At 38.9% G+C, this 13878-nt stretch overlaps 1 protein-coding gene across 11 annotated transcripts in view; it reads left to right on the top strand.

The window, feature by feature from the left end:
* The window catches only part of EP400 (E1A binding protein p400), a 51556-nt gene that overhangs the window by 5559 nt on the left and 32119 nt on the right, over positions 1-13878 (top strand). For 9 of the 11 annotated variants that reach the window (XR_012589825.1, XM_074606983.1, XM_074606984.1 and 6 more), the window contains exons 3-14: positions 3767-3854; positions 4275-4382; positions 5078-5457; positions 5694-5996; positions 6754-6939; positions 8366-8506; positions 8612-8690; positions 8958-9010; positions 10132-10186; positions 10857-10946; positions 12748-12855; positions 13626-13819. Coding sequence is in view for 10 of the 11 variants with exons in the window: in XM_074606983.1 (XP_074463084.1) it covers positions 3767-3854; positions 4275-4382; positions 5078-5457; positions 5694-5996; positions 6754-6939; positions 8366-8506; positions 8612-8690; positions 8958-9010; positions 10132-10186; positions 10857-10946; positions 12748-12855; positions 13626-13819 (1785 nt within the window). In the remaining variant the exon portion in view is untranslated. The remainder of the gene's footprint in view (positions 1-3766; positions 3855-4274; positions 4383-5077; positions 5458-5693; positions 5997-6753; positions 6940-8365; positions 8507-8611; positions 8691-8957; positions 9011-10131; positions 10187-10856; positions 10947-12747; positions 12856-13625; positions 13820-13878) is intronic. The other 2 variants (XM_074606981.1, XM_074606985.1) reach the window with 1 other exon arrangement.

Genomic DNA, 13878 nt, shown 5'->3' with positions numbered 1-13878 from the left:
GAATTAGAGTTTTCCCAAGAGCCCATCCCTTATCATCTAAACAAAACAGAAAAAGAACCTTTGCAATCTTCAAATGCATCAGTATTAATGAAGCCTGAGGAAGTTAAATCTTTGTCTGCAGGTTGCTGGCTTATTTCATTAACTTTCAGCTTGAATGTTTTCACTTTGGTTTGTTTGTCTTTTGTTTCCCTAATGCATTTGGTTCATTTGTGCATTCCGCATAGTGATAATATGGATTCTTTTGTCTGTGGCATTGTAATTGTGGATTTCTTCTAAATTTCTTTTCTTTTTTCCCTTATCTATTAAAGGTTTTGAGTATGGCTAAAGAAGGTTTTGGATTTGCCTCCCCTGAAATGTTATAAACAGCAATAATAACCCTCTAACACAATTTTTTTTTAAATAACTAACTGGTTTCCATTAGCTCTACCATAAACAGTGGGAAGAAGAAACTGAAGTGCTTGTTTTTATTACACAAGTTCTTTTTTTCATTTTTCACTTTTCTTTTTTTTTCTTTTTTTTTTTTTGCGTGAGGGAATATTGAACAAAGAAATAAATGTGATAATCAATTAAAATTTTGGTGAATCGGTGATACTGTAGCTTTTTAATTCAGGCTAGTATGGGTTTATGCAGCTGCCTTCAAATCTGTGCTACCCAGACATCATTGCTTATATACCCTGAGAAGTCATATAACTTAATTCCTCTGCAACGGAAATATTTACTTTTTAGCTCAATCATGTACGTACACTTGAATAGCAGGTGTTACAGGGAGAATTACTCTGCTGTACCACGGAAGCTGTAGAGTCTGCACTGCTTTCATCTAGGTTTTGGAAAATGGAGAGTTAAATGAAACGTAAACCGGGCTGTATTCCTGTGTGTAACAAATGAGATGTTCGCTGTGATATTGTACAAACAACTTGCATAGTAAAGGGGCTTGCACGGAGAGCTCTTTGTTATGGCCATTACTGACACGGCTTGCAAGTCTCCCTGGGTAGTCAGGCTTCATCTGTGTTGTCTAAAACATGTAATAGTATATCAGGTTATTTATCGTAGTGATTTGGGTTATCATCAAGCTATAGTACTGAAGTACGTTTGAATTACACCATTTCAGAACTGTTTCAGAGAAACTACCAGGTACAAAACTCTGTGTGTAATTGTGATATTACCTTTTAGCACAGACTGTTAAAAGAAAGTATAATCTCTTTCCATCAGTCTTTCTCTTTGTTTATAGAGAAATAATGTGTCCCGATCAGCATCATCATTCAAATTTGAGTGCGTAAGTGCAGCACACAGAATGATTATTGCGGGTGTGCTGCATAATCATGACCTCCGGAGAACTACATTATTTTAATTAAAGTTAGGACAGTTTTAGTCTAGTATTAGTGGTGTCTGACTGCAATTTATAAAGACGTAACATCTTTGCTCTTTGAAGCGTCTGGCCTAAATTATGTGGTGATAATGCAGACAGCTGGGAGGCATACTCTTAAGAAAATGTCAGTCAAAAATCCTAAAGTAGAGACGCAGCCTGAAACAGTGAGTATGCGATCATCCAGGGTAAGAGCGCTGGTGAAATAAATGGCATTTGAAGCAGAGTTTGGAGAACATACTTTCTTAAACTGATGTCCCAGAAAGCATTTGATGCAAGTGGGACAGAAGCTGAATTTGTTAATTCTGTAGCATTGTACAAAATAAGTTTTTATGACTTACTTTGAAAATTCTATAAATGCCTAAGTGTATGATGCTCTGCCAGGCACTGGCTGTTGGACTTGAAATCTACTGCATGTCTGCCTTGTGTTAAGGCAAACATTTGAAAAATTAATCCATATTGAGTGCGAGATGGCAGTGAACCATGACCATTAGCGATGAATATGAGTCTGAGATTCTTAAACCCAAAATTCACATCTTAATGGCTGTACCTGTATTGCTAGAGTGGCCACAAATGCAGCAAAGAGATTAAATGTCATTAATTCCTAGCTATTGATAGAATTGAGTGGCATGAGATGTATTCAGCTCAAAAAGGAGGGTTTGAACTCGGTCATTTTAGGTGACAGTGGCTGTGTTTATTAATACCATTCGATGAAGCATTGAACATGCAGGGTTGTGACTGCTGCAGTTTATTTCCATGCTGACTGGTGTTTTCTTCCTTAGGCTTAATTTACATTGGTAGAATTTCAATTAAAAATCAGAGAAGGAAAGACCTGTGAATAAAGTAGAAGATTCTTTTGCGAAATTGCTGTCTTTGCTATGTTGTCATAATAAATTCCCGCAATGTTTGCAAACGCTTACTGTACATCGATACGGCAGAGGGTCTCACCAATAGCAAATGACACTTAGAGAACTTGAATGTTAAATTAGCTCATTTTCCAGGACATACAGGCATACATAAAGTTCATCTTTGTATTTTCTGATAGAATCTTTTAAGCCCTTTCTTTGGACCCTTATTTTCATCATAACAAGTTTCATAGTAGAATATTGGGTATAGCATGGCTAAATACTGCGGAGAACTTAAAAATGCGACTTGGAAACTTGCTGAAAAGAACTGGGCTTGCACAGACACTGGCGGACATTAATAAGTACTCAAGTAGTGATGAGGGCCCAAAGAGCATGGGAATCATCATATACCCAAATTTGTTTGTTTCAATAATCCCATTCGTAAGTCTACCATCTGAGTTTGATACTGAAAGGATTGTCTAGGATATGTTGTCTGCCATCATTGCCAATATTAATTGTAGTAATTTTAAAATAAAGTTTTCATGCGCTATTTAATCCTACTGAAGCTAAACGCCCTGTGAAGCTGAATCAACCCCTTGTGATTTCTTTTCCATCTCAATATCAATGGTGCTTTTCCAGGTTTGTTAATTCATAGTTGTGTGATATTTATCCTCAGACAAAATGTCTAGTAATTTCTGATGAGCTCTGATGTCACATTAGCCTTATGGCAATATTGTGTTTCTCCTCATCGAGTTCCTTCATGGTACTCATTTTGCCAGCTGTGCAGACAAGTACAAGTCTAGCATCTGGAAAACTGGAACTGGAACCTGCGTAATGTGGCTGAGGTGCTTTTATTCCACCTTCTGAGTCTTAGCAGTCTTTCCTGAAATATTTCAAGGCTAACTTCTGGTGCTCTGTCTTGAGAATGACAGTGGTGGAGACTGAAGTAGGCTTAAACTGTTTTCAGGGTGAGAGTTAATTTGTGCGTTACTGGTGTTTCACACAGACTGGAAAGGATGAGCTTCCACAAATGTATTGACTCTCATTCCTTACTTTTGTGTCTTCTTAGTTATGATACAGTTTATGCGTAAATTCTCTTTCCTCATCTAATTTCCCTTCTAATTAACCCTGTAATGAAGTCACAATGTTTTTTTCATGTCAGCTTTTTATTGCAGCTATGTACTGTATGAATACATCACTTTTGCATAATGTTGTAATGAAGTCAATGATGAAGGACAATACATTAATGAAAATTTCCATTTATTAAAAAAAATTGGGCAAGTTTATAACTTTCTAAAAAATGTAGACATGTATTATATATAACCACCTTCATCAGTTTATTTACTCTTTTAAAACTTAAATTCAACAAAGAGTATCTCTGCATCGTGGACGTCTAAAACTTGCAGGCAGATATTGACTGGTTCTTGTTTTCTTCATTGTGCAACTGCGCTGAAGGATTTGTTCTGTGCTAGCCTCTGTAGATGCATTTGTAAATTACATGTTGGTGTTAGACTATCTACAGATTGAACTTTTGTGATTTGTTTTCTTTTCCCGATAGCAAACGCATACAGGGACTCCAGTAACGGGGACTGTGAACACCATAGAAATTGAAGCTTTTAAGAGACAGCAGGCGCTTGCACCAGCAGGTATGTTCTGCAGACAGAATTTCACGTTGGTTCCTTTTTTGTTTTTTCCCGAACAGTTAACGGAGCCCACTGTTCTGTAACTCTGGAAATACGGTTTTGCCTCACCTTGGGAATTGCCAAATCCTTAGGACTATCTGTTGTGAATGGTGCTGTGCGAAGAGTGCACTCCACTCACAATATATAGGCCTGGGTTTGGCAGGCATGGACACTGTTAGGTTGATTGTTCTGGCTAAGAAGATTGGAGATGGCCAACTCGAAGTTAGAGGGACTCTGCCCTTGGAGCATGTTCTTCATAAATGCTACACATGTTTAGTAGTCATAGCTTTCTGAGCTGATGTTGGAATCATGTGTAGTAGTTTGCTTTGTAAAATTGAACCCATTCCATTATACCATGCCATAAATGGAATTTGAATATCACAGATTCGTCTAAGAGACCACGAATTGAAGTGGGCCGTCATGGGATGGTTTTTCAGCACCCGGGTGTGGCTTCAGGAGTTCCTCTTCAACAGCTAATGCCAACGGCACAAGGTACTGTGTCACCACATGCCAATTGCACATTAATTTAACAAGGAGATGTTAGTGATGGGACTAGAAACTTGGGCTTCTGGCCTTCCAAGATCCTAGTCTCACCACGCACTTCTCCATGTAAATTAATACTTGGTATGCAATGCCTGGTTTGTTTAAGGAGCTGAGTGACGGGCTCCAAAGGTGCATGTGGGCATGGAAATACGTCACAGGTGCTGATGCAAAATGGATAATCTGAGAATTCTGGAACTGAGCCAATGATTTATGAAAAGGAAGCCTCCTAATTTGCAACACCATGACAAATTTTTATTCATTAGTCATGCTCTAGAATATGTGTTAGAGTGAATGTGTTAAGAACTAAATATTATTTAGACTTTATGCTGTTATTTTAGGTTAAATTCCATTAGCTCACCATTTTTTTTTTTTTTAAGTGTAAGAAATTCAGAACACATACAATGACACTTTTTTTTATAGTTGCTGTGCTCCAAATTTTAGTTGCAGTCCTGTGCATGAAATACTTTGTTGTTTATTGTAATGGTGATTTATTTTGTGATTGTGATGTGGTATTTTCAAGTGATGGTGTCTTGTGGCAAAGTAAGTAACAAATTAGTCTATTTGCAGTTGATTTCCTCTTTGTATCAGTAAAGAGCATTTGACGTTTTAATTTCATCTGTGCTGTGTTTTCTCTTGCTTTGTAGGCGGAATGCCTCCCACTCCTCAAACCGTACAGCTGACTGGACAGAAACAGACTCAACAACAGTATGACCCCTCTAAAGGCCCTCCCGTGCAGAACGCCGCGAGTCTGCATACACCGCCGCCGCAGCTGCCGGGGAGGCTGCAACCCACGAACGTCCCCATGACGTCTCTGCCGGCTGCGCTGCAGCTTTCACAGCAGCAACCACAGGTAGTGGAATCTCCAGCTCAGCCTCAGATTCAAGTGAAGATCCAGCCTCAAAGTGTGCCCCTGGCTTCCGCCCCGCTTCCAGCGCCGCTGCAACAGCAGGTGCCACCAGCAATCCATGTGCAAGGACAGACACCAAACCAAGTGTCGCAGCCGCAAGCTACAATACAGCAACAGGTATGTGAGCTTTATTGGGGTGAAAATACATTTGTTTCAACACCCAGTGAAATCTTAGATCGTTATCTTATTGAAAATGCATGAAATATGTTAGTTTTTTAATCCTACTGAACACTTAAGTCCATTCCTTATAAAAATTCAGGTTAAATTAAAGTCCACATTATGTTCTGCCGTAGCGTAGACTAAGACAGTATTGAATCCTAAATTCATCACTAACAAATGTGTTTCTTGGACAGACTGTGACTCTGACACGACCATCTGCAGATCCTGCTCAGACTTCTCAGCGTCTTACGGCAAATACACTACCGCCTACCTCATCTGTTGCGCCAGCGACTATCTCGGGCACAACACCGCCTTCTACATATCCAGTACAAACAAACAGGACCTCTCCAGCAACTAACAAGTCTCTGTCCCCTATTGCATCAAAACCCCCAGGCTTAGCAGTAGCAGCAGCACCTAAAACACAAAGTCCAGCTCAGAATGCAGCAGTATTACCACAGGACAACTCTCAAGACAAGCTTGCTGAGCAAGTGAAGCTGGTAAGATTTTTTTTTTGGTCTTTTTCCTGAAACTTAAGAACAGTTAACACACAAATAACAATTAAAATGAGCTATGTGTTTGAGTTATGAAGATGGGCTACTTTTCAGGGGAGTGGGGTATTTGTTGTTTGGTTTTCTTTTTTAGTCTGCTTTACATACTGAGTTTTGCTTTTATGGGCATTCAGAGAAGTTGAAGGCGCACTGGTCTTCATACTGTTGTTGCATTCTTTCTATTATATTGATTCTATTTGCTCACTTAAGGTGACTGCAGCCGTATTTATTTTTATAGCTAACTGCAGATGTTTTGCGTATTTAACAGGAACATCATAGAGACTGTCTTTTCACAAAACCAAGCAGTATTAATAATGAAGATACATTTATCTTCTGTGGATAAATATACATACGCAATTTCAATTTATAAACAAAACCAGAATTATTTGGTTGCAGTTTGCATATGTCTTGGAGCTTGTTTTTTGTGCTACCCAATGAACCTTTTTTAACCTGTTATTTAGCAAAATACTTCTTGCAGTACAGGTTGAAGTACTGTGATTCTCTTTACGCATAGGTTGAATTTAGTCCAGTAATTTTTTTATTGATGCAGTGTTCAGACTTGATTTTTGTAATGCGTGTGTCATGCCGTTACACCTCTTTTTGCTGTCAATTATTTTGATGGAGTGGGAGCAAATATTATTTTTCTATTTCGCTACTGGTTTGGGTACATTCTGCAGCTTCATTGTAACTGTATGTACTTTTTAAGGAAAATCAAATCCATCAGCGAATAGCAGAACTGAGAAAGGAAGGTTTGTGGTCCCTGAGGCGACTGCCTAAACTCCAAGAGGCTCCAAGACCAAAATCACACTGGGATTATTTGCTGGAAGAAATGCAGTGGATGGCAACTGATTTTGCCCAAGAGAGAAAGTGGAAGATGGCAACTGCTAAGAAGGTACTTGAAAAACATTTTTTGACTCGCAACAATTGATCTTGCTATCACTGAGCTTGGTAGCAAAGCTATTTAAATGTTCTTTTTCTACAGATAGAAGTGATGGGGAATGTAAGGCACCAATTTTTAACTTAGATGAGAAGCCCTGTTGTCAGCTTTGGATATTCTAGCATTTGAAACAGACTAGATAATTGTATTGGATAGATAATTTGTATGGATGCAAATAATAGTTTTGGATTTTGTGTCTTTTATTCCCCTGGAAATTAAATAGCTTGTTTAGGGGACCCAGTCAATGTGTTGACCGTGCCATATTTAAAAAGTATGGCTACTGTGCCTGCCTCGCAAGTCAGTTATTCCCCCTCAGTGAAGAATAAATATAGAATTTTGTAAATAACTTCCATTGGGTGTGGTTGTCTGTTTAATTCTTTTTTCTTAATCTCAGAAAAAGATGAAGGAGAACCCATGGAGTTCTAACGACAGCAGTGGAAACATGGTAGAGAACTGTTTCCGTAGCAGAAGAGAGCAGCACAGTGGGAATAATTAAGTCAGTGATGGAATGAAAACATGGGGAGGTGTGAGACGAAATATGTAAAATCTGTTTATTTACAATAAGTAAGAGTTTTCTATGGATTCTAGCAATGTAGTACCTTCTTTTGATACATTTATGACCCGTTTGGGGTAATGAAGAGAGCAACCGAAGGTCATCAGTTTAAATTGCCATGTCGTTTTCTATTGTATATTCTGAAATGATGGAAACTCAGAACTCTCTTCCTTATAGGCAAAGTATTGAAATAGGTGTATCATTTTGTAAAATGAAGATCTGCATTTTGAATATAATTTAAATCTGGATTTGAAGCTTTTATTCTATTTGTGGCCAATGGTAGGTTTTTAAGAATAGGAGAAACAGGAAGGGCAAATATGAAATGATCCTTCCTCTGGCAGTATGCTTCGAACTTCTGGAAGTCAGTGTTTTAGGGACCTCCTGAGCTAAAGGTTGCAATCAAGTCAGTCTTTAACAGCCATTGACTGATCTTTCGCTCGTGTATGTATGCTCTTTTTGAACTCATTTTACCTTTGGTTTCTGACATTTTGTGGTGTGATCTCTATGACTTCATATGTGCTGTCTGAAAAAAAGTCTTCTTTCATGTGTTTGCTGCTAATTTCAGTAGGTTTTTTTCTATTTTTTTTTGTGTTGAGAGAGAGTAGTTACCTACTTGATGGCTTAGTTGTAGTTCTTGTATTTTCTTTTTCCTTCGAGTTTCATGTCTGTTGTTTTCCTGGCATGGTAAGACTTAGAAATATTGGAGGTAAGTGCTACGTGTGTAAGGCTATGGTCAACATCTGGCTGCTGATAACCACTATAACCTTAAGAAACTCAATGATGCGTATGTTGGGGTAACGTAATTCAGTATCTCTCATGGTATTTTAGATGGTAAGAACTGTGGCTCGTTATCACGAAGAAAAGAAACTTAATGAAGAGCGAGCTAAAAGAGAAGAACAAAACAAACTACGGCGAATTGCTGCATCGATTGCTAGAGAAATAGAATACTTCTGGTCTAACATTGAACAGGTAAAATACTGACATTAATACTTGTGCAAGTCATACTGTTTTTCCCATCTTCAGTAATTTACTTATAAAATTTAAGTGCTTTATGAGACTCGATTTACATTTCAGGTTGTTGAAATAAAACTGCAAATTGAATTTCAAGAGAAGAGGAGAAAAGCTTTGAATTTAAAGAGAATTTCAAGGAAAGGTAATTGTATTCCATTTTTTAAGAAATCCAGTATAAATTCTGATGCTATTGTTTTATGTAATTTCATTCAGTGGGGTTTAATCTTGTTGGTGATAGAATTGTGAGATGCTAATAATAGGTTGTGAACAGAACTGAACTATGAGTTCGAGGTTTTTTAATGGTTTTGTAATATTTCTTGTGGTTTATGTTGAATGCATTTAAAAGTTCACGTAAGAAACATAAAATTGCTAAGCGACTAATGCATACATCAAGTATGTAATTTTTCAGGTAAGGATACAAAATCTGCAGATGACCTTTTGTTGGAAAAAGAAAGTGAAATGGTAAGTCTTTCTGTTTCTTAAAAAAACCCATCAAATTAGTTTAAATATGACTATCAGTGTGAAAAAAGTTTTGATTAAAAGTGAAATGTTTTCCTTAAATACATGGTGATGATAAGCAGATTTCTGGGAAGTTGCTGACAATAGAATGTATTGTTGTAAGCACAAATACCATTTTTTCTGGTTACAAACCACAACTTTTAACGGGGAAGTGGATTGCTGTTGATATGTGTCTTTTAAAGGAAGAATTCGTAGTCACTCAGTGGCTTTGAATCAGGCATTCTAAGATTGCAAGACCAAAAAGAATGTACAAATTAATTACCAGCCTTCATTTTGGACAAGAGTCTCATCTAGTGTAACCAGGGATGAACTTTGTGGGGCATGAAAGCACGTTTTCAACTATTCAGCTGTGATTTATCTGCAGAGAGATGTAGGTATATGTTACAGAATGGATCAAACTGAATGAAACTCAAGTATGTTTTGCCCTAGAGGAAATGTGTGCTAGGATGCCTTGCCTGTATCTGTGCAATTGGAAAAAAATGGGCGAGGGGTTGTTGTTCTGAGGCCCTGAGCCATCTGGCGTAGCACTTGCTGAAATGCTCCCCTTTTACCAAGCAGAATGCCTACATCTGAATTCCCCGCTAGGAACAAGCTTTAGCATGTGCTGTCAGCCAGACTGTGGCCTAGCACTGTCTGCGGGTGTTAATTTGCACAGGCTAAACCATGCTGCAGAGTATGCTGGACAGCTGAAAGGTACGATTGTAGGCCTGTGCCAGGTCTTTTTTTATTGACTAGTGAAAACTTAGTCCTTGATTCCAACCTGGGTAAAAGTTTTGTGCCTCAATAATGTTTTTAAGGGAAAGAGTGTGCTATGGCTCTGTGCCGCAGCTGGACCTGAGTAATTTGAACCACAAACACGTGAAGTGGCTGATTGCATGCTACCTTCAATACAGACGCAGAGTATCTGTTTCTGAGTGACCAGGGAAGTGCTAATAGGTGTTAAGTGTCTATTAGCGAATGCTGCTGTGATTGCAAGGTGCTTGATGCTTTCTTTAAAAAACAAACAAAAAAACTCCCTAACTTTGTTTTCTACGATTTTACATATTTTAATTATTTAATGCTAGGGTTCGTTATCTGGAAGGAAAAGAAAGGCAAGCACGTCTTTGACTGATGAGGAAGGTAAGTCACTTTTCAAAATTGTGCATAGTCCATAAGTTGTATATGAAAACCCTGAAGCCACATGTTTCCAATCTGTTACTGCATGGATGCAGTGCTTTTAGCAAACCACATACCAACCCTCATCCATTTCTTAGAGAGATTAGGTAGTCAATTAGATAGTAAGTTTTCCTTAAAAGAGCTTCCCTGAAGATTTGAAAAGAAAATTTTCCCTGAAAACACACTGCCATCATTGTTGATAGATTTTACTTCTTTCTGTCCTCATTCCTTTGGTTTTCAAATCTTGCTAGTGGTCTTAAGCTTGTTTTGACGATTTCAGACTGAATAACCCATATTAGTTCCTTTCTTGTGACGACATCTGTGTCATGTTTCTGATGAAGAAACCCCCCTGTTTAAATCTACAGAATAACCTGTCCCTGGTGACCATTGTCAACCAACATTTAAGAGTTTGAGACTGCCTTTTGTCCTGAGGCAGAAGCGCTCCTTTCCTTTTCACTTATCTTCTATGTATAGTTGCTCTCAGATTTTCTTGTTTTCCATACATGTCTCATCCTTTTTGAATCCTGCTAATTTATAATTGTCTATGCTAGTACATGTCAGAGGCATATTACTACAAACTTCATGAATTATTGTGTAATTTGAATGCTAAGGTTAGCATTTGTTTTTATTTTAGTTGAAGATGAAGAAGAAACAATTGAGGAACAAGAAGCTAAAGAAGGAAACATAAACCATCAAACTGAATTGTCTAATCTAGCCAAAGAAGGTAGGCATGTAGCTTGATTCCTCTGTGGTGGGCTCTGAAACGACAGTCGTTATTGTGTTTGTAAATAGAGTTATAAATGAGAGGTTGAATGCATTCAGATGTTCAGTCATAAGTAATCCATATTTATGTCTTTCTGTTTGGAAAGTTGTAGCGGTTAGTTTATGGGATGATGATGGACATCTGTACTTTATAAAGTGGTCCCTATGCTTAACTAGTTATCACAAAAGATAGCTTAAGCAAAAGTATTTCTCTGCTGAAGCACTGTGTTTCTTTAAAAGCTCACACCAAAAGAATCATAGAATGGTTTGGGTTGGAAAGGACCTTAAAGATCATCTAGTTCCAACCCCCTGCCCTGGGCAGGGACACCTCCGACCAGCCCAGGTTGCTCCAAGCCCCGTCCAGCCTGGCCTTGAACCCCTCCAGGGATGGGGCAGCCACAGCTTCTCTGGGCAACCTGGGCCGGGGTCTCGCCACCCTCACAGCAAAGAATTTCTTCCTGATATCTAAATCTCCCCTCTTTCAGTTTAAAACCATTCCCCTTCATCCTGTTGCTACACTCCCTGATCCAGAGCCCCTCCCCATCTGTCCTGGAGCCCCTTTAGGGCCTGGAAGGGGCTCTAAGGTCTCCCCCGAGCCTTCTCTTCTCCAAGCTGAACAGCCCCAACTCTCTCAGCCCGTCCTCATGGCAGAGGGGCTCCAGCCCTCACAGCTTCTTCGTGGCCTCCTCTGGACTCACTCCAACAGGTCCATGTCCCCCTTATGTTGGGGTCTCCAGAGCTGGAGGCAGTACTCCAGATGGGGTCTCAGCAGAGCAGAGGGGCAGAATCCCCTCCCTCGATCTGCTGGCCATGCTGCTGGGGAGGCAGCCCAGGATACTCTCAACCTATGTTCTAGAAGTGCATGATAAATATTTAAAACCAGAAGTGTATCAGATTGAACATTTTATCATCAATAGATAATATAGGCTAGAGTATCTCAGAAGGGTTTTGTGACCCACCTGATAAGTCTGAAAAGGCCCTGAAGTGCTGATCTTGGGGGGTATAAATAATTAAAGATTAAGGGGCTTTTAGGGACAATGCTCCGGCTAGCAGCTCTCTTTCATTAGCAACATAACAATAACTGCTCTGCTGAGCTTGATGTATGCAAAGTATCCCATAGGGATCACTTCACTTATCATGGTAAAAACCTTACTGATTTTTAGAGGCAAGCTTCACGTTAAGCTAAGCTTGCCTGGCAATTAATATGCAGTTTCCAAATCCGTTTGTTTGGTCTGTTTGGCAGCTTAGTGGCTGCAGCCAGCTGGCCAGTTGGAGGGATTATAACTCTTGGCCAGTCAGCCAAGTTCCTAATGAGGATGATTCCTGATTGATTTGCCACCGCCAGCATGCACATTCCCGCTTCAACAGATCAGACCAGGGATCATGGAGATACTGTTTAGTGGGGTTGAGGTACAGGTCAGTTTTGAAACTTGGAAGTCTTGAATTGTTTTTCAGCCACTCAGCTGGATTTGATGCCCCTGCCTCCCCAACCAGTGGTTTACTGTCAGTTTGTCTGGTGGGTTTGTAATACAGTACAAAGCAAGCTGGGTGAGCAAGTGGCTTGGTGTGATGCCAAGTGTTCTCTGTAATCAAGGTCATTAAGTAAATATCGCCATCATCCACCTAATAATTACTTTTTCAATTAACTTCTGATTAGAGGACTGGCTTTATACAACTGTGACGAATGTAATGAGATTAAAAACAATGGTATTGATTGTTACAAGTTTTGATAGTTTTAAATTACATCCTTTAATGACCTTCAGCTGAATTGCCTCTGGAGGATTTACTGAAGATGTATGAAGGTGCCTTTGCAGAAAACTTTCACTGGCCCCAGCCGAAGCCTGACAGCGAAGAAGACAGCAGTGAGGAAGGTAAATTACTTCTTATTTAGAAGAACTTGTGCCGACTTACATGGTGAAATAAGTTGATTGGCTCTTCAGGTCTCTGTTAACTGACATTTTATAATAGGGAAAACAAATACTGAGTGAATTACATTTAAAATGTTTTTAATTTTTTAAGTGAAGAAGAATGTTATATACAAGAATGAATGGAAAGTACAGTGGCTTTCTTGCTAAACGTTTGGACTGATCATTAGAAAAAATAGCTTTATTCCTGATATTACTAAATATTTTTGGATAACGGTCAGTGAAGAATATTTTTTTTTTTTTTTTTAAATTTCTCACCTTATGACATGAAGGCAGTGCTTGCCTGTGTTAAAGTCAAGATGTGTAAGATTCTCAGGAACAATAGTGAGCCACAGAAGAGCCTCTCTACACTGAATTAAACAACACACTTCATAGCTAGCTATTATTATTACATAGTTGCCATCTGTTCTGTATTGAAGTGATGATAGAATTACATGTTTGAGGATAGGTTTTAGGTAGTATGAGAGGACCTCCCTAGAAGCTGTGAAAAGCTAATGGTCAAGTTAGCCTAGCTAGTGTGAACATTCAAAACATGTACGGCATCCTGTGCTGAGGCTATTTGCATTTTAGCTTGACTAGTTTGAAAATCATAGAATTGTTTTAAAAAGTTACCTGCCTCCTTTTAGACCCCGTCTGACTTCTAGCCATCTCAATTCCTTTGTGTAACTGATACTTAAGTTTATTTTAAATGCCAATGTTATTTTTCTTTCTCATAGAAATGGAAGACCATACCTCTGATAGGGAGAGTCCTCAGAAAGAAGTTGTCCTCATAGACTCCCTCCTTAGCATTGACCAGTACAAGGGTATAGACAGATCGAGTCCTCCAAAGAAGCATATGCGAGACATATCAGAAGTTGCTGCTGCGGCAGAAATGCTATTACCTAAAGGCAGCTCTAGGATAACAACAGCGGTAAGACTCCCTGTTTTCTGCTGCTGTGTGTGCTTTTACAGAAAGGATTTTTTTTTTTT

This window comes from Larus michahellis, chromosome 13, assembly GCF_964199755.1.
Source record: "Larus michahellis chromosome 13, bLarMic1.1, whole genome shotgun sequence".
NCBI classification, from domain to species: domain Eukaryota; kingdom Metazoa; phylum Chordata; class Aves; order Charadriiformes; family Laridae; genus Larus; species Larus michahellis.
The sequence above is the reverse complement of the archived record's forward strand: the minus strand, read 5'-3'. Positions and strand labels throughout refer to the sequence as shown.